General features: G+C 41.1%; 1 protein-coding gene across 9 annotated transcripts in view; it reads left to right on the forward strand.

The window, feature by feature from the left end:
* The first annotated feature begins 402 nt into the window (after positions 1–402).
* The window catches only part of LOC110507900 (RNA-binding protein Musashi homolog 2), a 372,381-nt gene continuing 347,999 nt past the window's right edge, over positions 403–24,784 (forward strand). For 4 of the 9 annotated variants that reach the window (XM_021588309.2, XM_021588310.2, XM_021588313.2 and 1 more), the window contains exons 1-5: positions 404–625; positions 938–978; positions 1,296–1,377; positions 2,020–2,104; positions 13,559–13,600. In XM_021588309.2, coding sequence (XP_021443984.2) covers positions 561–625; positions 938–978; positions 1,296–1,377; positions 2,020–2,104; positions 13,559–13,600 — 315 coding nt within the window. In that variant the 5' untranslated portion in view covers positions 404–560. Of the gene's footprint in view, positions 626–937; positions 979–1,295; positions 1,378–2,019; positions 2,105–13,558; positions 13,601–24,784 lie in introns of all 9 variants that reach the window. The other 5 variants (XM_021588306.2, XM_021588303.2, XM_021588305.2 and 2 more) reach the window with 2 other exon arrangements.

Consider the following 24,784-nt stretch of genomic DNA (forward strand, 5'->3'; position numbering starts at 1 on the left):
TGAGGATGCATAGCAGCTAGTAAATAAAGTGAGATTTGTCAAGCTGCCCATCCAACTGCAGAGAACTGATTTTGTGTTTTATGTCAAATTCACAGGTATCACAGATGGCCATCTGAAATATATTCCAGTATCATGGCAATCTAGGAAATAGCCTTTATCAGGCAAGGTCACTTACAGTCTGTGTAAATGGATAGAAAATGTTGTTAACACACACACACACACACACACACACACACACACACACACACACACACACACACACACACACACACACACACACACACACACACACACACACACACACACACACAACAAATCTGCACAATGGTGAGCTACAGTACAGCTGTATATGGGCGGGGAATGCTTAATGACGTCAATTGAATTGGTTAGGTGACGAGCGCTTACCACGCCCCATGTGGGTGAAGGGGGGAGGGGAGGGAGACAGGCTGAGCTGATTCCACGTGTGACGCTTGCATTCCCAGCTCAGTGATATTTTCTTTCGCGGGCTTCGGTGTAGCCTTGTGCGTCTTCGTTAGTTACTGGCTATAGTTGGGTTAGCTATGGAGGGAGACGGGAGCCAAGCCACATCTGGAGGAAACCCTAATGATTCTCAACACGACCCGGGGTAAGACTGCAAATAGCAGTGTCACTTTTATCGTTATAGCTACATTGTATCAATAGTGCAAGGCTTATCAAAGCACTGACATTGATGTTGCTTTCCGGGTGCAGTCAACTACACCCTTGTTTGATTATATTAACAAACGGGCCTGCCCCCTTTTTCTATAGCTAAACTCGCTGTGTTTAATAACTACAGCGCTCTTGCTGCTGCTCTGCCAACGTTTTGCTCGCTTTTGGTCGCTATAGCAAGTAGTTAGCTACTTGTCAAAATGGCCGATCTGACATCTGGACTCACTTCTGCTATGTTTTCCCCTTACAGTAAAATGTTTATCGGTGGCCTCAGCTGGCAAACTTCGCCAGGTAAGAAAATAATTTGCGGACTACAGTGTGGCATTGTCGGGATGTGTTCTGTGGTAGCTGAGGCTGCCCGTGCTGGTTGCAACGTCTGTGTTTTGTGTGTGTGTGTGTGTGTTGGGGGGATATGGTGTGTGTGTACCTCATAGCGCGCGTGTACTTTAGTGCGCGCAAGGTTATTTTTATTTCCAATCATTTGAAGTCCTCTATTCGACCCCTATGTGTATGGCTAGAGGCATTTTAAAGCTCGTACATAGAATATTATATATTTGACAGACGAATGAAAACGTCCAGTAACCTTCTGTTTGTTTTTCTTTGCGCAGACAGCCTTAGAGACTATTTTACTAAATTCGGGGAAATCAGAGAATGCATGGTGATGAGAGATCCAACGACAAAACGCTCCAGGTAATTAGCAAGTATATTTTCCCACTGTTTGTATTTGTCTTGATTGTTAACGTACGTGGTTTTGCAGTGTCCTTACAACACAACGTCAGTTAGCAAGCAATCAGCCATTTATTTTTGTTGCGCTTTTACAAGCGATTGAATCAGCCCATTCAGAAGGTAACGCATTTTGACATTGACCGGACACTTCAGATAGAATACTGGAGGATCTTTGAATATTCCTGAAAATATAGGAAATAATTAGACTACACTATTCATTCACATGATTCCTTGTGCAGCAATAAAAGGAAATGGCATTTACATTTAAGAAATAATTGAATCTGATATGAAAGGTAAACTCTTTTGATATCAAGTTACCTACCATACTCCATAATAGCTAATGTTTGTAAATATTTGTTACAATGTAACATTTGGCTGCGTTATATATTTGTTAGTCTACAAGCATTTCGCTACACCAGCAGTCTGCTAAATATGTGCATGTGACCAATACAATTTGATTTACAATGTAGCCTGTCATTTGGTTTTATTATTTGTTTCCATGTAATGGCTGTAGTTATACTTTACTGACTGATGGGCTGTTTGACCACTCTCCTGCCCCTACTGACTGACTCACTGCTTACAATGTTTCTTGTTTTTTTTTCACAGGGGCTTCGGGTTCGTTACTTACATAGATGCTGCCAGTGTAGATAACGTCTTAGCTCAGCAACACCATGAATTAGACTCAAAAACGGTATGTCTCCTCTCTTCTGTCACGTTTTAAATGAAGTGTTTTGTGGTTTTGTGACCCACCTGTCTGGCATGATTGACTATGTCCTATTGAGTTATTGATTATTCACTCTCACAGCCTCATGCACTTGATGCCAATAAGTAGCCCACCCTCCTTCAAATTACAAGACCTTCTGCTAACCCTATCTTTACCATTGAGTATTGAGTGCCATGTTACATAAAGTAATTTGAGTACCAATGGCACCTGCAACACTTTCTCTCCAGGAACATCTGAGTGTTTTGAGATGGGGGAACATGTTTATTGTTGAATCTGCATATTATATAAAGTGATTGTTATTCTGTATTTGTTTTTTGTGAAAATACATTCCCAGCTGTCTTTATAGAATTTAGTAGGCTTTACATTGTTGTACATATCTATGCACCATCAGGCATTATTGGCTTTTCTTTTTTACAAAATGCAGTTTATAAATAAATGTTGTTTTTAAAATCACCCCATCTTGATTTAAACTTTCATTTTTCATCCTCCCAATTCCCAATAGACTGTCATTGGCCTCAGTATCCACCCATTTACCCGTGTCTTCATCTCAGATGTCTGCATATTATCCACACACCTTCCGTCTGCATATTATACACTTCCTCTCTCACTGCAAGTCTGCTAAAGTGCACACATTCGCACAACATGACCCATTTTAAATCACAAACCCAAGCCTAACTGTTATCCCCAGTGAATGCCATAAAAACATACCGCTATTGTTTAATTTATTGTTACAGTATATTTAGTTTGTATGGATGGATGAAATGAGTTTGGTGGGAGGAGGTAGGAGGACGGGCTCATTGTAATGGCTGGAATGGAATAAATAACAATATTAAACATATGGAAACCACATATTTGACTCGTTCTTTTTATTTCATTCAAGCTATTACAATGAGCACGTCCTCCTATAGCTCCTCCCACCAGCTTCCTATGAAATTGGATAGATTATAACTTCAACTTAATTACAGGTTTCATGTTTCTCTGAGGGTGACAGTTGGTCAGAGGAATGCCATGACTGCAAAAAAATGGTGTTGTGATGATTTGCCCTCTGCGTTTAGTGTTTGATTTTCCATATTGGATAGTTTGATAATTTTTTATTCTAGTGCTTTGTCTTTGAAAGTGTGCATGACACAAACATTACAGCAGTTGTAGGTTAAGTAACAATATGTAGTTACACAGAAACTGCCAATGTAACTACCATGTAAAGATGTATGGTAATGTGGGACCAAAATAGTTCATTGAAAGCTCAGTAATGTCAACAATGTCATGTTCTGTATGTAGATGCTGCAGTGTATGCTCTAACTCAGCTGTGTGAGCCAGTGCTCAATGGGCTCGCAGTTTAGGAGTGGTGGAGTGAATACAAGCAGCCTAGATTGTCTTCAAGGAACTCATGAGAACTGCTCTGATATTGCCAGAAGCTCTAGGTTTATAAAACAGATAGCTGAAGAAGGAAATGCCTGTAGCTTCCCACACCTCACCTCAGGAAAATTACACTGATATTCATTTAAATCCACATTTCTTTGTTAATCTATATGCCATTTATTTTGTAGCCTAATGAATTTGTAATAATGCAGGAATCATTATGACTGCAGGTTTGAATGTAATGTTGAGATTCATTAGTACACCTCTAACAAAACCATCAATAAGGGGCAAATGTTAGTCTTGCAAACAAACAAATATAGGGCAAATCTATTTGAGAGGACATGCAGTTTTAGCCCAGCAAAGGAAGCAGTGTAGACACACTCTCCCTCTCCCTAACTCTCGATGTGTACCTAAGTGTTTTTGATGCCTTCTCTCCCCTCCTCCTTTCTGGACTTGCATCTACATAGGATTATTAGAAAACAGCTGATGACATCCATGCATTAAGGGACCTAGAGTAGAATCTTTAGAGGATCTACTGCTTGTGTGGTATAATGTAATAGAGTCAACATTGAGCTGCCGACTCCCCTCTCTGTGCCTTGGGAGGTGTTCTACATTAAAGTGCTGGTGCAGTGTGAAATAGAGGGGAGTCACATCTCACCTTAAAGGTCCAATGCAGCCATTTTTATCTCAATATCAAATCATTTCTGGGTAACAAAGTACCTTAATGGGATTTTTTTTTCTCCAATTAAAATGGTAAAAAAGAAACCGCTTCTAAGCAAAGAGCAATTTCTCAAGCAAGAATTTTGCTAGGACTGCCTGGGAGTGGTCTAAGTGGGGAGGGGAAAATATACATTTGCTGTTATTGGCAGAGCGGTTTGGAACACTTTCTTATTGGTCTATTAACTCATTTATCACCTGGTGATGTCAAAACTCCATCCCACCAAAACGGCCTGAAATTTCAGGTGGTCATTTCAAACAGCTCTTACACTAAAAAGGCACTTCATCGTATGGAAATGTATACTGAACAAAAATATAAATTCAACATGTAAAGTGTTGGTTCCATTTTTCATGAGCTGAAATAAAAGATCCCAGAAATGTTCCGTATGCACAAAAAGCTTATTTCTGCCAAATTTTGTGCACAAATTTGTTTACATCCCTGTTAGTTAGAATTCCTCCTTTGCCAAGATAATCCATCCACCTGACAGGTGTGGCATATCAAGAAGCTGATTAAACAGCATGATTATTACACAGGTGCACCTTGTGCTGGGGACCAAAGGCCACTCAAATGTGTAGTTTTCTCACACAACAAAATACCACAGATGTCTCAAGTGTTGAGGGAGTGTGCAATTAGCATGCGGACTGAATGTTAATTTCTCTACTGTAAGCCGCCTCTGTCGTTTTAGAGAATTTGGCAGTATGTCCAATCGGCCTCAGAACCGCAGGCCACGTGTAACCATGCCAGCCCAGGACTTCAACATCTGGCTTCTTCACTTGCGGGATCGCCCGAGACCAGCCACCCGGACAGCTGATGAAACTGTGGGTTTGCATAACTGAAGAATTTCTTGAAATACTGTCAGAAACCTTCTCAGGGGAGCTCATCTGTGTGCTCGTCGTCCTCACCAAGGTCTTGACCTGATTGCAGTTCGGCATCGTAACTGATTTCAGTGGGCAAATGCTCACCTTCGATGGCCACTGGCACGCTGGAGAAGTGTGCTCTTCATGGATGAATCCCAGTTTCAACTGTACTGGGCAGATGGCAGACAGCTTGTATGGCGTCCTGTGGTCGAGCGGTTTGCTCATGTCAACATTGTGAACAGAGTGCCCCATGGTGGAGTTATGGTATGGGCAGGCATAAGTTACAGACAACGAACACGAGATCCCGAGGCCCATTATCGTGCCATTCATCCGGCCCAGCATCTCATGTTTCAGCATGATAATGCATGGCCCCATGTCGCAAGGATCTGTACACAATTCCTGGATGCTGAAAATGTCTCAGTTCTTCCATAGCCTGCATACTCACCAGCCATGTCCACCATTGAGCATGTTTGGGATGCTCTGGATTGACAAGTACGACAGTGTGTACCAGATCACGCCTATATCCAGCAACTTCGCACAGTCATTGAAGAGGAGTGGGACAACATTCCACAGGCCACAATCAACAGCTTGATCAACTCTGTGAAGGAGATGTGTCGTACTGCATGAGGCAAATGTTGGTCACACCAGATACGGACTGGTTTTCTGATCAACACCCTACCTTTTTTTTTAAAGCTATCTGTGACCAACATGCATATTATTATTATTATTATTATTATATATTAATATTATTATATTATTCCTACTCGTGAAATCTATAGATTAGGGCCTAATTAATTTTGTATTGACTGATTTTATTATATGAACTAACTCAGTAAAATCTTTGAAATTGTTTCATGTTGTGCTTATTTTGGTTCAATGTACATAAAACACACTGGCCTTTAAAAGGTGCTGCCTGGTCAGTCCGCCGTCTGCATTGGCCACGCAGGATTTACGGTGATATGGCCTCTGCAGAAGTCAGGGCACTCATACTTGTTGTACTTTGCGGAGAAGTGCAGAGCTGTTGTGGAGGAAGTTTTCAAGGAAGTGAGCTTGTGTTTATACAGAACCTCCCACTCTCACTCACTGTCAACCAATCATGTCAATGCGGAGCGAGGCGCACGACGATGAGGTGCAGAGCTCAATTTGGCCTCTGCATGCCTCCGGAAGCTCTTCAATTGCGTCACATCATCCATACGGCGCCTCCGACCACATTTTCGGATGAAGCATAAATTGGCTCTAACACTGCCAGGTGAGGCTAGACTGGGAAATTGAAATCCAGACAGCAACATGGTTTGGTTTGTCAGCATGGGGAATTCAATGCAGCTGCTGTTGTTTTTTTTCTTCCTTTCATCAGGATACAGTCGTTCTATTTTTCCTCTAACATTCAATGTACATGATTCCCTATTAGAATAGTCTGTGATTGCAAAATGCCCTTAAACCCTCATTAATTGTACAACATTCTAAGTTGTTACTAGTTTTAGTACAGAGTTACTTCACAGGTATACGATCAGAGTTTTAGCATTATTTCAATTGGAGATACCTGTGGTTTTCCATTGCGGCACATGTATTTTCCTCTATTACATATGCTGAGGCATGTACTGCATACACACACTGCGTATACTTGACATGCATCGTGTTTTATGTAATCCTTGATAACATGGAAATGAAGGCTTGGGGTTGAATAATACTCAGTGTCTGTCGACAATAGGATTTCTGCTGATGTCATTTGTAAAAGCAATCTCTTGTAGACTGAACACTTTTCTGGCTAAATCACATCCCACTCCGCTAATGCATTCAGTCAGCTGAATTCAAACAGTCACTTTCTACCAGTGTCTAGTATTTTTGTCCGTCACACACCGACAGCTCTCTCTGTTATATTTCCCCTCCGTTCCTTCTATTTTTTTTTTCTTTTTCCAATTGACAAGCTCTCATCTTACTTTATCCACAATATTCCACTGATGGTCTTTTCCCCCTTTTAGCTATGTGGCCTTAAAGATGAAAATGTGAAAGGAAAAATCCTTTGTTCACAGGACAATTGAATGTTGGGGCTATATTCAACCTTACTGTGACAAATGGCAAATGTGTCTTGAATGTCCTGGCTGTTTTAATGCATTGACTGTCCCATTTTAACGGGATGTGTTCTTGTGCATGATTTCAATTTTAGTAGTGAGGGGAAAATGTAATGTTCAAATGAATGTTTGATTTGCACAAATTGTTCTTGAGGAAGTCTTGTGGTTGGTTCTAACACCTGACTTGATATTTAGTTTGAGCTACTTTTTGACAATTCACATATCTGCAGTTCAGCACATAGAGCAAATTCTGTAACAAATAGTGAAAACATAAATGACTGTTTTGCAGTAAACTGATGCAATGATGAATAATACAATGCCTTTTTTTGTTTTCAGGCCTCATTGTATTAAATCTGAACCCAAATGTTCAAATTCATATTGGCTGCCATAATAACCCCTTGGATGGAATCAGGAAATTATATCTAGCTGTTCTGCGTAAAAGCATGCAGGGATGTGGTCTCGTAATAACCATGTTATTGTAAATCCATAATGTAAGCTAAAAGAGTAGATGACTCCAGTCAGTGTTATTTGATTTGAAATGAAAATCCTGTTTTCCAGGAGGGAAACATTAAGTGGCTTTGAAGCGATTAAAGCGATACAGGTTCTGTGCCAGTATGAAGGAAGTTAGAGGTATTTGTGCGAGCCAATGCTAACTAGCGTTCGCGCAATGATGAAGTTTATAGCAGATGCAGTTGAAGTCGGAGGTTTACATACACCTTAGCCAACTGCATTTAAACTAACTTTTTCATAATTCCTGACATTTAATTCTAGTAAAAATTCCCTGTCTTAGGTCAGTTAGGATCACCACTTTTATTTTAAGAATGTGAAATGTCAGAATAATACTTAAGAGAGTGATTTATTTCAGCTTTTATTTCTTTCATCACATTCCCAGTGGGTCAGAAGTTTACATACACTCCATTAGTATTTGGTAACATTGCCTTTAAATTGTTTAACTTGGGTCAAACATTTCGGGTAGCCTTCCACAAGCTTCCCACAATAAATTGGGTGAATTTTGTCCCAATCCTCCTGACAGAGCTGGTGTAACTGAGTCTATAGGATTGAGGTCAGGGCTTTGTGATGGCCACTCCAATACCTTGACATTGTTGTCCTTAACTTCTTGACACACACATCCCCTTAGCTGGATCATTTTCGTCAACATCCGCTGAATTGCATAGCGCCAAATTCAAATTAAATTACTAAAAATATTTAATTTTCATGAAATCACAAGTGCAATATAGCAAAACACAGCGTAGCTTGTTGTTAATCCACCTGGCGTGTCAGATTTAAAAAAAAGCTTTTCGGCGAAAGCATACCAAGCGTTTATGTAAGGACATCTCTCTCAGCAGACAAAACATTACAAACAGCTAGCAGCCTTGTACATTGGTCACGAAAGTCAGAAAAGCAATAAAATGAATCGCTTACCTTTGATGATCTTTGTATGTTTGCACTCACGAGACTCCCAGTTACACAATAAATGTTTATTTTGTTCCATAAAGATTATTTTTAATATCCAAAATACCTCCATTTGGTTGGCGCGTTATGTTCAGAAATCCACAGGCTCGAGCGGTCACGACGGGGCAGAAAAAAATTCCAAATAGTATCCGTAAAGTTGAAACATGTCAAATGTTTTTTAGAATCAATCCTCAGGTTGTTTTTACAATATATAACTGATAATAGGCTGCTGGCACCCAGCCATCCACTGACGGATGTGATCTTTCTCGCTCATTTTTCAGAATAAAAGACTGAAACTATGTCTAAAAGCTGTTCAGACCAGGTGGAAGCCATAGGAAAAGGAATCTGGTTGATATCCCTTTAAATGGAGGGAAGGCATGCAATGGAACAGAGAGGTTTCAGGAAAAACAGCACTTCCTGGTTGGATTTTCCTCAGGTTTTCGCCTGCAATATCAGTTCTGTTATACTCACAGACAATATTTTGACAGTTTTGGAAACTTTAGAGTGTTTTCTATCCTAATCTGACAATTATATGCATATTCTAGATTCTGGGCCTGAGAAAAAGGTACGTTATTCATCCAAACATCAAAAAACTGCCCCCTACACTCAACAAGTAAAGCCATTTTGCCACAACTTTGGAAGTATGCTTGGCAAAACTAGTTTGTTAACAAGAAGTTTGTGGAGCGGTTGAAAAACGGGTTTTAATGACTCCAACCTAAGTGTATGTAAACTTCCGACTTCAACTGTATGTTGGAGCCATTAAAACTCATTTTTCAACCACTCCACAAATGTCTTGTTAACAAACTAGTTTTGGGAAGCATACTTCCAAAGTTGTGGGAAGTCGGTTAGGACATCAACTATGTGTATGACACAAGTAATTTTTCCAACAATTGTTTACAGACAGATTATTTCACTTATAATTCACTGTATCACAATTCCAGTGAATAAGAAGGTTACAAACACTAAGTTGACTGTGCCTTTAAACAGCTTGGAAAATTCCAGAAAATTATATCATAGCTTTAGAAGCTTCTGATAGGCTAATTGACATAATTTTAGTCAATTGGAGGTGTACCTGTGGATGCATTTGAAGGCATACCTTCAAACTCAGTGCCTCTTTGCTTGACATAATGGGAAAATCAAAAGAAATCAGCCAAGACCTCAGAAAAAGAAATGGTAGTCCTCCACATGTCTGGTTCATCCTTGGGAGCAATTTCCAAACGCCTGAAGGTACCACGTTCATCTGTACAAACAATAGTACGCAAGTATAAACACCATGGGACCACGCAGCCATCATACCACTCAGGAAGGAGACATCCCCTGTCTCCTAGAGATTAATGTAGTTTGGTGCGAAAAGTGCAAATCAATCCCAGAACAACAGAAAAGGACCTCGTGAAGATACTGGAGGAAACAGGTACAAAAGTATCTATATCCACAGTAAAACAAGTCCTATATTGACATAACCTGAATGGCCGCTCAGCAAGGAAGAAGCCACTGCTCCCAAACTGCCATATAAAAGCCAGACTACGGTTTGCAACTGCACATGGGGACAAAGTTGGTACTTTTTTGGAGAAATGTCCTCTGGTCTGATCAAACAAAAATATAACTGTTTGGCCATAATGACCATCATTATGTTTGGAGGAAAAAGGGGGAGGCTGCAAGCCGAAGAACACCATCCCAACCGTGAAGCAAGGGGGTGGCAGCATCATGTTGTGAGAGTGCTTTTGCTTCAGGAGGGACTGGTGCACTTCACAAAATATATGGCGTCATATATTGACGCAACATCTCAAGGCATAAGGAAGTTAAAGCTTGGTCGCAAATGGGTCTTCCAAATGGACACTGACCCCAAGCATACTTCCAAAGTTGTGGCAAAATGGCTTAAGGACAAAGTCAAGGTATTGGAGTGGCCATCACAATGCCCTGACCTCAATCCTATAGAAAATTTGTCGGCAGAACTGAAAAATAGTGTGCGAGCAAGGAGTTCTACAAATCTGACTCGTTTACACCAGCTCTGTCAGGAGGAATGGGCCAAAATTCACCCAACTTATTGTGGGAAGCTTGTGGAAGGCTACCCAAAGCGTTTGACCCAAGTTAAACAATTTAAAGGCAATGCTTCCAAATACTAATGGAGTGTATGTAAACTTCTGACCCACTGGGAATGTGATGAAAGAAATAAAAGCTGAAATAAATCATTCTCTGTACTATTATTCTGACATTTCACATTCTTAAAATAAAGTGGTGATCCTAACTGACCTAAGACAGGTAATTATTACTAGGATTAAATGTCAGGAATTGTGAAAAACTGAGTTTAAATATATTCGGCTAAGGTGTATGTAAACGTCTGACTTCAACTGTACCTGTAGACTTCCAGTCATTGCACTAATTCTAGTTAGCAATTTTGCTAGCACTAGTTCCTTCAAACTACACACAGAGACATAAACATGGTATCCATGAGTTCATCTGACTGTGGAGAAGTACAGTGCCTTGCGAAAGTATTCGGCCCCCTTGAACTTTGCAACCTTTTGCCACATTTCAGGCTTCAAACATAAAGATATAAAACTGTATTTTTTTGTGAAGAATCAACAACAAGTGGGACACAATCATGAAGTGGAACGACATTTATTGGATATTTCAAACTTTTTTATTAAATCAAAAACTGAAAAATTGGGCGTGCAAAATTATTCAGCCCCTTTACTTTCTGTGCAGCAAACTCTCTCCAGAAGTTCAGTGAGGATCTCTGAATGATCCAATGTTGACCTAAATGACTAATGATGATAAATACAATCCACCTGTGTGCAATCAAGTCTCCGTATAAATGCACCTGCACTGTGATAGTCTCAGAGGTCCGTTAAAAGCGCAGAGAGCATCATGAAGAACAAGGAACACACCAGGCAGGTCCGAGATACTGTTGTGAAGAAGTTTAAAGCCGGATTTGGATACAAAAAGATTTCCCAAGCTTTAAACATCCCAAGCAGCACTGTGCAAGCGATAATATTGAAATGGAAGGAGTATCAGACCACTGCAAATCTACCAAGACCTGGCCGTCCCTCTAAACTTTCAGCTCATACAAGGAGAAGACTGATCAGAGATGCAGCCAAGAGGCCCATGATCACTCTGGATGAACTGCAGAGATCTACAGCTGAGGTGGGAGACTCTGTCCATAGGACAACAATCAGTCGTATATTGCACAAATCTGGCCTTTATGGAAGAGTGGCAAGAAGAAAGCCATTTCTTAAAGATATCCATAAAAAGTGTCATTTAAAGTTTGCCACAAGCCACCTGGGAGACACACCAAACATGTGGAAGAAGGTGCTCTGGTCAGATGAAACCAAAAGTGAACTTTTTGGCAATAATGCAAAAGGTTATGTTTGGCGTAAAAGCAACACAGCTGAACACACCATCCACACTGTCAAACATGGTGGTGGCAGCATCATGATTTGGGCCTGCTTTTCTTCAGCAGGGACAGGGAAGATGGTTAAATTTGATGGGAAGATGGATGGAGCCAAATACAGGACCATTCTGGAAGAAAACCTGATGGAGTCTGCAAAAGACCTGAGACTGGGACGGAGATTTGTCTTCCAACAAGACAATGATCCAAAACATAAAGCAAAATCTACAATGGAATGGTTCAAAAATAAACATATCCAGGTGTTAGAATGGCCAAGTCAAAGTCCAGACCTGAATCCAATCGAGAATCTGTGGAAAGAACTGAAGACTGCTGTTCACAAATGCTATCCATCCAACCTCACTGAGCTCGAGCTGTTTTGCAAGGAGGAATGGGAAAAAATGTCAGTCTCTCGATGTGTAAAACTGATAGAGACATACCCCAAGCGACTTACAGCTGTAATCGCAGCAAAAGGTGGCGCTACAAAGTATTAACTTAAGGGGGCTGAATAATTTTGCACGCCCAATTTTTCAGTTTTTGATTTGTTAAAAAAGTTTGAAATATCCAAAAATGTCGTTCCACTTCATGATTGTGTCCCACTTGTTGTTGATTCTTCACAAAAAAATACAGTTTTATATCTTTATGTTTGAAGCCTGAAATGTGGCAAAAGGTTGCAAAGTTCAAGGGGGCCGAATACTTTCGCAAGGCACTGTAGATAAAGGGCATTGCCAAAATCACAAAGTATATTAAAGAAAACTCAAATGTAATATATTTTGAATGGACTTTTGATTTTTAATTATTCTACAATTATATGATTATGCAGTCTAAATGCGCTTTCAATCAAAAAAATGTGGTATGGTGCTTTTTTCTTTACATTTTTCACATAGCGCTTAAATATTAACCTGGGAATTAATGCTAGTTATGCATTTTCTTGGTCAATATACCTTGACTAACCATGATGTGTGAAGGGCTATTGATTTATTAGTCAGCTATGCTTCTACGGAGTAATGCGGGATTATGTGAATGACGGACCAGGACAATTTGACGATGCAAAAGGAAATTAAATTGTGCATTTGATTAAATCAGCCAGCTTTAATATGACTTTTGATTCATCTGTGTGGGGAAGATGTGAAATCCCACACTGATAATTGTTTACTAGTGTAGGAGGTTTGAGCCCAAAGGTTCCCAGTACAGCTGGGTCTTTCTCTCCCTGGTAGTTCATTGGTAGATTTAATGTCATTGATTGGCTAAAGGAGTCCATTCACCTGGTGATCAAGGACTTATTCAGACCAGGGACAGAGGGGAAGGATGGAAAACAGAAGTCCTGAAGGGGACTTGGGGAACTCGAAGCCTGATTTTGAATGTGTGTCTGTACTGTCAGTTGCGACGGTAATCCTAACGTCGTCCAAGTCGTGTATGCCGGTCTGTGGGATAGTCTTGTGATCCATGAGGAATGCTTTAAACTCACACATCCAAATCCCTGTGATTAGTTGTGTTTAAGTGATTGACAACTTTGATAATGATTGATATCTCTCTAATCTCCCTTTTTCCTCTTTCTCTTGTCCTTTTTTAAATATTTACCAGATCGATCCAAAAGTTGCCTTCCCTAGACGTGCTCAGCCCAAGGTAAGACAACATGCTGAACATGTTTTAACCTCTCATGGAGAGGACTTTTAGTTTGTTGGTTGCTTTCTGTAACACTGGGTACATTGCTGACCTGCAGAGAGGGTCTGGTCATGGAACGGCATGTCGGCCTGCAGATTAGTTTTGGTATGCAAGTGTCACTGTCATGCTGGTCTGAAGCTTGCTACAGGTAGATGACTGGCTGTCTGATTTATCCCATAGCTGCACCACCACTGTACTTGTTTACATCAACATGTTGTCTAGAAACTGTAGTGAGGTAGAATTTCCCTGGGTGACTGCTCTAAAGACTTCGCTGCATTTGATTGAATGAGAGAGTATCACATTGTAGTTGTTCACACAATGTTTTTCCCTGAAGATGCTGAGGTAGATTGGGGCATTTTCTTTTTTTTTTATTAACACAAAGAGAGGCATTGCTACTCTGTTACTTTGATCAGGTTTCAAACAGGAATGACGGAGGTAAAGCTTTCCAAGCCGAGGCACATGTTATCTTAAGGCTGGGTATGGCTACATGCATGTAATTGAGAACAGCTAGGGGATGTGCTCGTTTCTTGATACAGTCTCTCTTCCCCCCTTGTTTTCGGCAGCAGGTAGCCTAGCGGTTAGAGCGTTGGGCTAGTAACCGAAACGTTGCTGGTTCAAATACCTGAGCCGACAGGGTGAAACATCTGTCTGTGCCCTTGAGCAAGACACTTAACCCTACTTTTCTCCAGGGGTACTGTACTACTATGGCTGACACAGTAAAAGTAGACATTTCCCTCTACCTATCCAGTGTATGGGACAGATAAAATGTTTTATTTTATGACATTTTTTATGCGCCTATTCATGTGAAGTCCAATTAAATAACAATTTGTTCTTAACTGACTTGCATAGTTAAATAAAGGTTTTACAAAAATATATATAAAAAATGGTGTACAGTAATAGTGATAATACTGACAGAAGTCTAGTCTGAGTGTACAGTAATAGTGATAATACTGACAGAAGTCTAGTCTGAGTGTACAGTAATAGTGATAATACTGACAGAAGTCTAGTCTGAGTGTACAGTAATAGTGATAATACTGACATAAGTCTAGTCTGAGTGTACAGTAATAGTGATAATACTGACAGAAGTCTAGTCTGAGTGTACAGTAATAGTGATAATACTGACAGAAGTCTAGTCTGAGTGTACAGTAATAGTGATAATACTGACAGAAGTCTAGTCTGAGTGTACAGTAATAGTGATAATACTGACAGAAGTCTAGTCTGAGTGTACAGTAATAGTGATAATACTGACAGAAGTCTAGTCCGAGTGTACAGTAATAGTGATAATACTGACATAAGTCTAGTCCGAGTGTACAGTAATAGTGATAATACTGACAGAAGTCTAGTCCGAGTGTACAGTAATAGTGATAATACTGACAGAAGTCTAGTCTGAGTGTACAGTAATAGTGATAATACTGACAGAAGTCTAGTCTGAGTGTACAGTAATAGTGATAATACTGACAGAAGTCTAGTCTGAGTGTACAGTAATAGTGATAATACTGACAGAAGTCTAGTCTGAGTGTACAGTAATAGTGATAATACTGACAGAAGTCTAGTCTGAGTGTACAGTAATAGTGATAATACTGACAGAAGTCTAGTCTGAGTGTACAGTAATAGTGATAATACTGACATAAGTCTAGTCTGAGTGTACAGTAATAGTGACAATACTGACAGAAGTCTAGTCTGAGTGTACAGTAATAGTGATAATACTGACAGAAGTCTAGTCTGAGTGTACAGTAATAGTGATAATACTGATAGAAGTCTAGTCTGAGTGTACATTAATAGTGCTAATACTGACAAAAGTCTAGTCTGAGTGTACAGTAATAGTGCTAATACTGACAGAAGTCTAGTCTGAGTGTACAGTACTTCGTTCCAGTGCAGACTGTGTTGATATTCAACCATATGTTACAGTATTTGACAGATTTGTACAGTGCTTTGATATTTTCTGCTCTGTGGGCTGTTTTATGCAAAAAAGCACCCTTGATATCAATTATGCAATCATTTTTGAATAAACATGAATTTGACTCAAGGACATTTTTAACAATATAGAAAGATGCAGACCTATGTAGGCTATAAGGTGTTTGTTTCTAAAGAGCAATGACACTGTGAAGGAATTTGAAGGTGAAATCACACCTTGACTTGTCTTCGGACCCTTAAGGGCAGGCTTATTTTTAACCCTGAGTGGAGTGAGAATGTGGCTGTCATATAACGTAGAGGCTGTAGGATTAAAGAGCAGTTAAATCAGCATTGCATGGGGTTTTGGCGCATGTACAATATATGAAAGAAAGGTTTTATGTACAGCAATGTTCAAGCCCTCAGGTTATCGTCATCCTTTAGAGCAAAACGTGTTCCGTTCTCTGTTTGTCAGTAACTCTGGCTCAGGGTTTTTATTGCCCATGTTACATTTCCGAGGGAGCGTTTACCTCAGAACATGCTGTCGGCTGCATGCTCACTCTGTCCCAATTTTGAGTGTTTACAGTGTGTTTTTACAGTGTGTGTGTACATTGTGTGTACCTACAGTTTGTGACAGCGTGAGGAACATCCACCTTAGGCATTTAAGGCTGGGTAGGGAGGGACAGCCTCTGGATGGCTGGTAGACTAACTGGCTGAGAGCACGTTGTTTCCTAACTCTTCAATACGGGAATGGCTTCAAGGGTGGCAGGTGTCCACAGCACACTTGTCCAGCTAATTGAAATGAAGAACTTTCCCAGAGTGGACAATCACTGGAGGAGAAATGATGAACTCACTCCCTTCACTACTCACATGCCAGGCCAGCCACTCTGGTCCAAGGCAGCGCAGGCAGGCAGGCTGGCTCAGGGCCTGGGGCTCCGAGATTATCGGGCATTAAATCAGGTTGCAGTTCTCAGCAGCAGTCGGAACACAACACAGCCTGTTTTCTTTGTGTTAAGCAAACCACCTAATAATAAGCTTCATGCAATTATACAACCGCCATCACATACAATCATGTGGCATTATGGCATTATATTTGTGACTTGCCCCATATTTTGGAGTATGCTGAATAGAACTGAAACAAGCAGGCGTATGTTGAGTACTGTACTTAGCTGGGGTGTCATTCGTTTGGCAACTTTGTGAACAAGTCAAAGAAGATGAGTTTGTTGGTTTATTACCAAACAGACATTAAATGCAGACATACCAGGAGTGTGCCTTTCCAGAGTCTATACTGTTAGTTTTATGGCTGTTATTTTCTATTCCTGGGGCAAGCATCTATACATCTCAGCGGTGGCACCACAGGTCTCAGTGGTGTGACCAACAAAACATTCTGGGGCCCGTAGTGTTTCTTGATCTGGTAACCTAACCAGGTTAAACTTTATACGGTATGACGTGATCTGTTATAAAAAAAAATATATTTTCTATTTAGGTCACATGGTTAAATATCTCCTGGGGAAAAAAGGGGAGGTTGAAAACCCTGTCCAACTGCAGCAACCTTGTACCTCATATGAATTATATTTTAAAATAGGACTAGGGGGGTTTCATACACCAACACAGAGAAAGCATCATGATTGGACAATAAAACTCACAGGGCTGAGTTATGCAGGTTTGCATCGTGTCCTCCTACCCTGTCGGCTATTAAAACATTTCCTCAGGTTGTCAGCTATTGTGTTTATTGATTAAATCCAGTTGATAACTTTTGGAATGAAACAGTGTAGGGAGCCTAGTCAACCCAAGTTTGAATATAAACCACATTTGATACCATTCACATTATCTCACAAACAAATGGGCTATAAATACATAACGTCAACGCTTCGTTTACCCTGGCCAGAGAGATGGATCCAATAGTAGACTATGCAGCAGCTGTTGTTAGTAACCTACAGTTGATCAGATGGAAAAATAGTATTGTTTCCATGCAATTCAGCATGTCAGATGGTTTGTGTTTAGGTGTCTAGGCTGCTACATTGCTTGTCTGTCGGGAGTGTGATGTGTTGTCACTCTTGCTAAATAAAAACTGGAGGAAAGTGGAGAGCGCAGCTTGAACGTTGTGACCGGCCCGCGTGACCTAAGATTTCCGTGAATCTGATTGGTCAAGACACGCAAAAAGCCAGTCAACAGCACTTCGATGTGAAGGACAGAGAGGTTGTGCGCGAGTTGACAAATCAAATAGCACTTTGCCCTTTTTAACGGGTTTGCGTCAATATATTTTAATATACTAAATCGAAATACCTGATTTAAAAAGGTCTGTGGCAAATGCCGCCTCGTCACACGTTTACCTGCGGCCCTGATACATCGACATTAGGGATAATTAGGGATGTGACATATTGAAATTGTTTCATAACGTTTAAATGGCCTTTTCATCAAATTTCACGTGAATTCACTGTGCCGCTGTTTGTCTCACGGTGCGTCCCCTTCTGCTAGCTCAGCATTAGATCTGTACTACAATTACTGTACCTCTATTCTACCTTCCAGTTTGAATGTACTTCTCATTTAACTTCTCAGAGTATTGCCATACAGGACTTTGCTGCTGTCGCTTGCCTTTCTCTCTCTGCCTTTTTTCCAGCTGTTAACAACGATGACGTAGTGGCGTCAACTCCCATTTCTGAGTTACAAGATTCGATTCCGCTAGCAATCAACTCCTAAGATTCAGTATGTTTGGAACAGAGACTGATTAGTTGCGGTAATTCAGTGAACACAAAAATGTGCGTATTTCATAGCGAGCTAGCGAGAGAGAGAGGAACAGTGTAGGCAGGCCAGTTACCAGGCAGACAGTCAGAACCGTAAACTAGCCATATCTATCGGTAATCAAAAACGGTATCTTTCAATGGTGTGCTGTATCTTGCAATTTCTTGTCTTGCAATGTCTCGCAACTTCAGTAAAGCAGGGCCTACCATCAATTAATAGCCTAGGGCATTCTACACGAAACAGACCGAAGACACACTCGCATCATTAGCGAAGAGCAAGGGTGTAATAATTTTCCAAACATTTGCACAGCAACATGCAACTAAAATTCGTTTCTGTTGGACAAATACCGGTAGGTCCCTCCCCGATTTGTTCCGTTTGCTTCAGTTTAAGAAACGTTTGCAACTGAATCAGCGTAATGAATATTCCCCAGGCGAGGGAGAGCGAGGAGGGGGCAGGCAGAAAGAATCGCGGTGCGCATGTTTCTCAGTAATCTTAATCTCTCAATGTCTTGTTTTGCATGCCTTGTAAATTCACCAAAGTAGCCTAAAGTTCCTCTTCCTCTTTTGGTTTTATTTAAATTACACAGCTTTCCCCAGGCCTGTATTGCCTTCTGTCATCAGGAAGTGCTTTGAGGGACTAGTCAAGAATCATATCACCTCCACCTTACTTACTGGCACCCTAGACCCACTGCAAATGGCATACCAACCCAATAGGTCCACAGACGATGCAATCGCCATCACACTGCCCACTGCCCTGTCCCATCTGGATAAGAGGAATACCTATGTAAGAATGCTGTTCATTGACTACAGCTCAGGGTTCAACACCATAGTACCCTCCAAGCTCATCATCAAGCTGGAGGCCCTTGGTCTCAACCCCACCCTTTGCGATTGAGTCCTGGACTTTCTGACGGGCTGCCTCCAGGTGGTGAAGGTAGGAAACAACATCTCCACTATGCTGATCCTCAACACTGGGGCCCCACAAGGGTGAATGCTCAGCCCCCTCCTGTACTCCCTGTTCACCCATGACTGTGGGGCCATGCACGCCTCCAACTCAATCATCAAGTTTGCAGACGACACAACAGTGACGAGACAGCCTATAGGGGGGAGGTGAGGGCACTCTGAGTGTGGTGTCAGAAAAACAACCTCTCACTCAATGTCAACAAAACAAAGGAGATGATTGTGGACTTCAGGAAATAGCAGAGAGAGCACCCCCTCTCCAAATAGACCGGACGGATGTTGTAATAATGGGCTCCTGAGTGGTGCAGCGATCTAATGCACTGCATCTGTGCAAGAGGCGTCACTACAGCCCCTGGTTTGAATCCAGACTGGGTCACATCCGGGCGTGATTGGGAGTTCCATAGTGAGGCGCCAAATTGGCTGAGTTTGGCCGGGGTAGGCTGCCATTTTAAACAAGAATTTGTTCTTAACTGACAAAACGTAAATGACAGAATTAAAAGAAGGATGCCTGTACAGAATACAAATATTCCAAAACATGCATCCTGTTTGCAATAAGGCACTAAAGTAAAACTGCAAAAAATGTGGCAAATGAGTTTACTTGTGGTCCTGAAAACAAAGCATTACAGTGCATTTGGAAAGTATTCAGACCATTGACTTTTCCACATTTACGTTACAGCCTTATTCTAAAATGTATTACCTAGTTTTCCTCAAGAATCTACACACAGTACCCCATAATGACAAAGCAAAAACAGTTTTTTAGAAATGTTTGCAAATGTATAAAATAAAACTACAGAAATACCTTATTTACATACAGTACCAGTCAAAAGATTGGACACACCTACTCATTTCAGGGATTTTCTTTATTTTTACTATTTTCTACATTGTATAATAATAGTGAACACATCAAAACTATGAAATAGCACATATGGAATCATGTAGTAACACAAAAAGTGTTAAACAAATCAAAATATATTTTATATTTGAGATTCTTCAAAGTAGCCACCTTTTGCCTTGATAACAGCTTTGCACACTCTTGGCATTCTCTCATGCGGGAACCATCTGGAATGCATTTCAATTAACAGTGGTGCCTTGTTAAAAGTTAATTTGTGGAATTTCTTTCCTTAATGCATTTGAGACAATCAGTTGTGTTGTGACAAGGTAGGGGTGGTATACAGAAGATAGCCCTATTAGGTAAAAGTCCAAGTCCATATTATTGCTCAAATAAGCAAAGAGAAACAACATTACTTTAAGACATGAAGGTCAGTCAATCCGGATAATTTCAAGAACTTTGGAAGTTTCTTCAAGTGCAGTCGTAAAACCATCAAGCGCTATGATGAAACTGGCTCTCATGAGGACCACCACAGGAAAGGAAGACCCAGAGTTACCTCTGCTGCAGAGGATAAGTTCATTAGTTACCAGCCTCAGAAATTGCAGCCCAAATAAATGCTTCACAAGTTCAAGTAACAGACATATGAACTGTTCAGAGGAGACTGCGTGAATCAGGCCTTCATGGTCGAATTACTGCAAAGAAACCACCACTAAAGGACACCAATAATAAGAAGAGACTTGCTTGGGTCAAGAAACATGAGCAATGGACATTAGACCGGTGAAAATCTGTCTTGGTCTGATGAATCCAAATTTGAGATTGTTGGTTCCAACCACCTTATCTTTGTGACGCAGAGTATGTGAACGGAGGATCTCTGCATGTGTAGTTCCCACTGTGAAGCATGGAGGAGGAGGTGTGATGGTGTGGGGGTGCTTTGCTCATGACACTGTTGATAATTTATTTAGAATTCAAAGCGCACTTAACCAGCATGGCTACCACAGCAATCTGCAGCGATATGCCATCCCATCTGGTTTGCGCTTAGTGGGAGTATAATTTGTTTTTCAACAGGACAATGGCCCAAAATACATCTACAGGCTGTGTAAGGGCTATTTGACCAAGAAGGAGAATGATGGAGTGGTGCATCAGATGACCTGGCCTCCACAATCACCTGACCTTAACCCAATTGAGATGGTTTGGCATGAGTTGGACCACAGAGTAAAGGAAAAGCAGCCAAAACGTGCTCGGCATATGTGGGTACTCCTTCAAGAATGTTGGAAATTCCAGCATTCCAGGTGAAGCTGGTTGAGAGAATGCTAAGCGTGTGCAAAGCTGTCATCAAGGCAAAGGATGGCTACTTTGAAGAATCTCAAGTACAAAATATATTTTGATTTGTTTAACAGTTTTTCTCTTACTACATGATTCTATATGTGCTATTTCATAGTTTTGGTGTCTTCACTATTATTCTACAATGTATAAAATAGTAAAAATAAAGAAAAACCTGGAATGAGTAGGTGTGTCCAAACTTTTGACTGGTACTGTAAGTATTCAGTCCCTTTACTATGAGACTCAAAATTGAGCTCAGGTGCATCCTGTTACCATGGATCAACCTTGCTCTGAAACTTTGAACATCCCACGGAACACCATTTAAATCTGTTATTAAAAAATGGAATGAATATGGCACCACAACAAACCTGCCAAGAGAGGTAAGGAGGGCATTAATCACAGAGTCAACAAAGAGACCAAAGATAACCCTGAAGGAGCTGCAAAGCACAGCGGAGATTGGGGTATCTGTCCATAGGACCACTTTAAGCCGTACATGCCACAGAGCTGGGCTTTACGTAAGAGTGGCCAGAACAAAGCCATTGCTTAAAGAAATAAGCAAACATGTTTGGTGTTTGCCAAAAGTCATGTGTGAGACTCCCCAAATATATGAAAGAAGGTACTCTGGTCAGATGAGACAAAAATTGAGCTTTTTGGCCATCAAGGAAAATGCAGTGTCTGGCGCAAACCCAACACCTCTCATCACCCTGAGATGTGTTTCATCGGCAGGGACTGGGAAACTGGTCAGAATTGAAGGAATGATCGATGGCGGTAAATACAGGGAAATTCTTGAGGGAAACCTGTTTCAGTCTTCCAGAGATTTGAGACTGGGACCGAGGTTCACCTTCCAGCAGGTTAATGACCCTAAGCATACTGCTAAAGCAACACTTGAGTGGTTTAAGGGGAAACATTTAAATGTCTTGGAATGGCCAAGTCAAAGCCCAGACCTCAATCCAACTGAGAATCTGTGGTATGACTTAAAGGTTGCTGTACACCAGCAGATCCCAACCAATTTGAAGGATCTGGAGCAGTTTTGCCTTGTAAAATTGGTAAAAATCCCAGTGGCTAGATGTGCCAAGTTTATAGAGACATACCCCAAGAGACTTGCAGCTATAATATAACAATATCGGAAAAATGCCAAAGGGGGTGAATACTTTCGCAAGCCACTATAAAGTCCCACAGTTGACAGGCCAAAATACTCTTGGCCCGAATGCCAAGTGTCAAGTCTGGGGGGAACCTGGCACACTCCCTACGGTGAAGCATGGTGAAGCATCAGCGAAAGGGACTGGGAGACTAGTCAAGATCGATGGTAAGATTGACAGAGCAAAGTACAGAGATCCTTGATGAAAACAGTTTCAGCACCTCAGACTGGGATAAAGGTTCACCTTCCAACATGACAACGACCCTAAGCACACAGCCAAGACAACGTAGGATTGGCTTCGAGACAAGTCTCTGAATGTACTTGAGTGGCCCAGCGAGGGCCTGGACCTAAACCCGATCTAACATCTCTGGAGAGACCTGAAAAAAGCTGTGCAACGACGCTCCTCATCCAACCTGACAGAGCTTGAGGGGATCTGCAGAGAAGAATGGGAGAAACTCCCCAAATACAGGTGTTCCAAGCTTGTAGCGTCATACTCAAGAAGACTCGAGGCTGTAATCGCTGCCAAACGTGCTTCAACAAAGTACTGAGTAAAGGGTCTGAATACTTATCTAAATGTGATATCTCAGTCTTGTTTTTAATAAATATGCTAAAAAGTCTAAACTTGTTTTTGCTTTGTCATTATGGGGTATTGTGTGTAAATTGAGGATAACAAAACAATGTAATCCGTTTTAGAATAATGCTGTAACGTAACAGAATGTGGAAAAAGTCAAGTTGTCGGAATACTTTCCGAATGTACTGTGTGACTGGGGCAAATCAAACACATCACTGAGTACATCTCTTCATATTTTCAACCATGGTGGTGGCTGCATCTTGTTATAGGTATGCTTGTCATTGGCAAGGACTAGGGAGTTTTGTTGTTACTAAAATGAGAAGTATTTGAGGAAAACCTAGTTCTGCCTGCTTTCCAAAAGACACTGGGAGACAAATCCACCTTTCAGCAGGACAATAGCCTTTGGCCAAATATACACTGGAGTTACTTTCCAAGACGACATTGAATGATTCTGAGTGGCCTAGTTACATTTGAACTTTAATCGGTATGAAAATCTATGGCAATACTTAAATGGCTTAGCAATGATCAAAAACCAACTTGACAGAGCTTGAAGAATTTAAAAGGAATAATGTCCAAAAATTGTACAATCCAGGTTTGCAAAGCTCTTGGGCTTACCCAGAAATACTCAGATGTAATCGCTTCATTAATCGTTTCCATTAGTATTTTGTGGAGATCTTTGACAAAAAAATGACAATTCAATAGATTTTAATCCCACTTTGAAACACAACAACAGTTTGAAAAAGTCTAGGGGTGTGAACATGTTCTGAAGACTCGTTCTGAAGACACGTTCTGATCTGAAGTGTCATGATTCGTGATTGTAAATGCCAGTTCTCTTTGCCACTGTCAGAGCCTGACATCCATTGGTTTTGAGAGCCTGTAGACATCTCTAATCTCTGTTCATATTGTGTAGGATGATAATAATAATCATTCCCTGGTCCTGTGACCAAACATCACCAGAGAGAATATCCTCCTCAAAATGTTCAGCAACCACAATTTGGCCAATAAATGGCCATTATTTATGAAAAGAAAGTAATCTATGAATGGTTTTCCAACCCCAGCACATGGTGGGTTCGTGAGAGACCATTCTCTGGGTGAGAGAGAGAAGAAATACAAAAGGTTGAGTGCACACTGCACAGCATAATGGGCTCCTTGAGTTTCCCTCACTAACACGCACCCTCTGACTGGAGAAGCTTTGGCATTTACTGCCATGAGAACTGTCAAAACAATACCTCAGTGGGTGCTGCTCTCGCTGCACAGCTTCCCACATCCAACCCAGGCCTCTACAACAACCCCGTGTGACTACTGGAAGTGTGTGTGTGTGTGTGGAGGGGGTTGGTGGTAGGTAGGAATTTTGTTCACAGTTTTACTTTTACATGTAATTTTCCCCTTTTCTTCTGGTGCTCGCTCTGGTGTGAGAGCGGTGTGTACTGAGAAGTTGCTGAGCCGTTAACTCTGGCTGTGAGGAGGTGGTTGGAGAGGGAGTTTTTAATGAAGTCCAAAGGTGAGGATGTGTGAACTCTCCCTCCCCACAGTGGACGCTTGGCCCTTACCAGGAGAGGGGTGCTGGTCCAAGAGCCCAGTTCTCACTCTCCTGTGTGGCCTATCACTCTGACACCAATTTAGAACCCAGCAAACCACTGCTTAGTCCCATTCAATCTGCTCTCCCTTGATTTCTCTGTGTGTGCCTCTCTCCCTCTCC

Source organism: Oncorhynchus mykiss, chromosome 27, assembly GCF_013265735.2.
Source record: "Oncorhynchus mykiss isolate Arlee chromosome 27, USDA_OmykA_1.1, whole genome shotgun sequence".
In the NCBI taxonomy this organism is placed as follows: domain Eukaryota; kingdom Metazoa; phylum Chordata; class Actinopteri; order Salmoniformes; family Salmonidae; genus Oncorhynchus; species Oncorhynchus mykiss.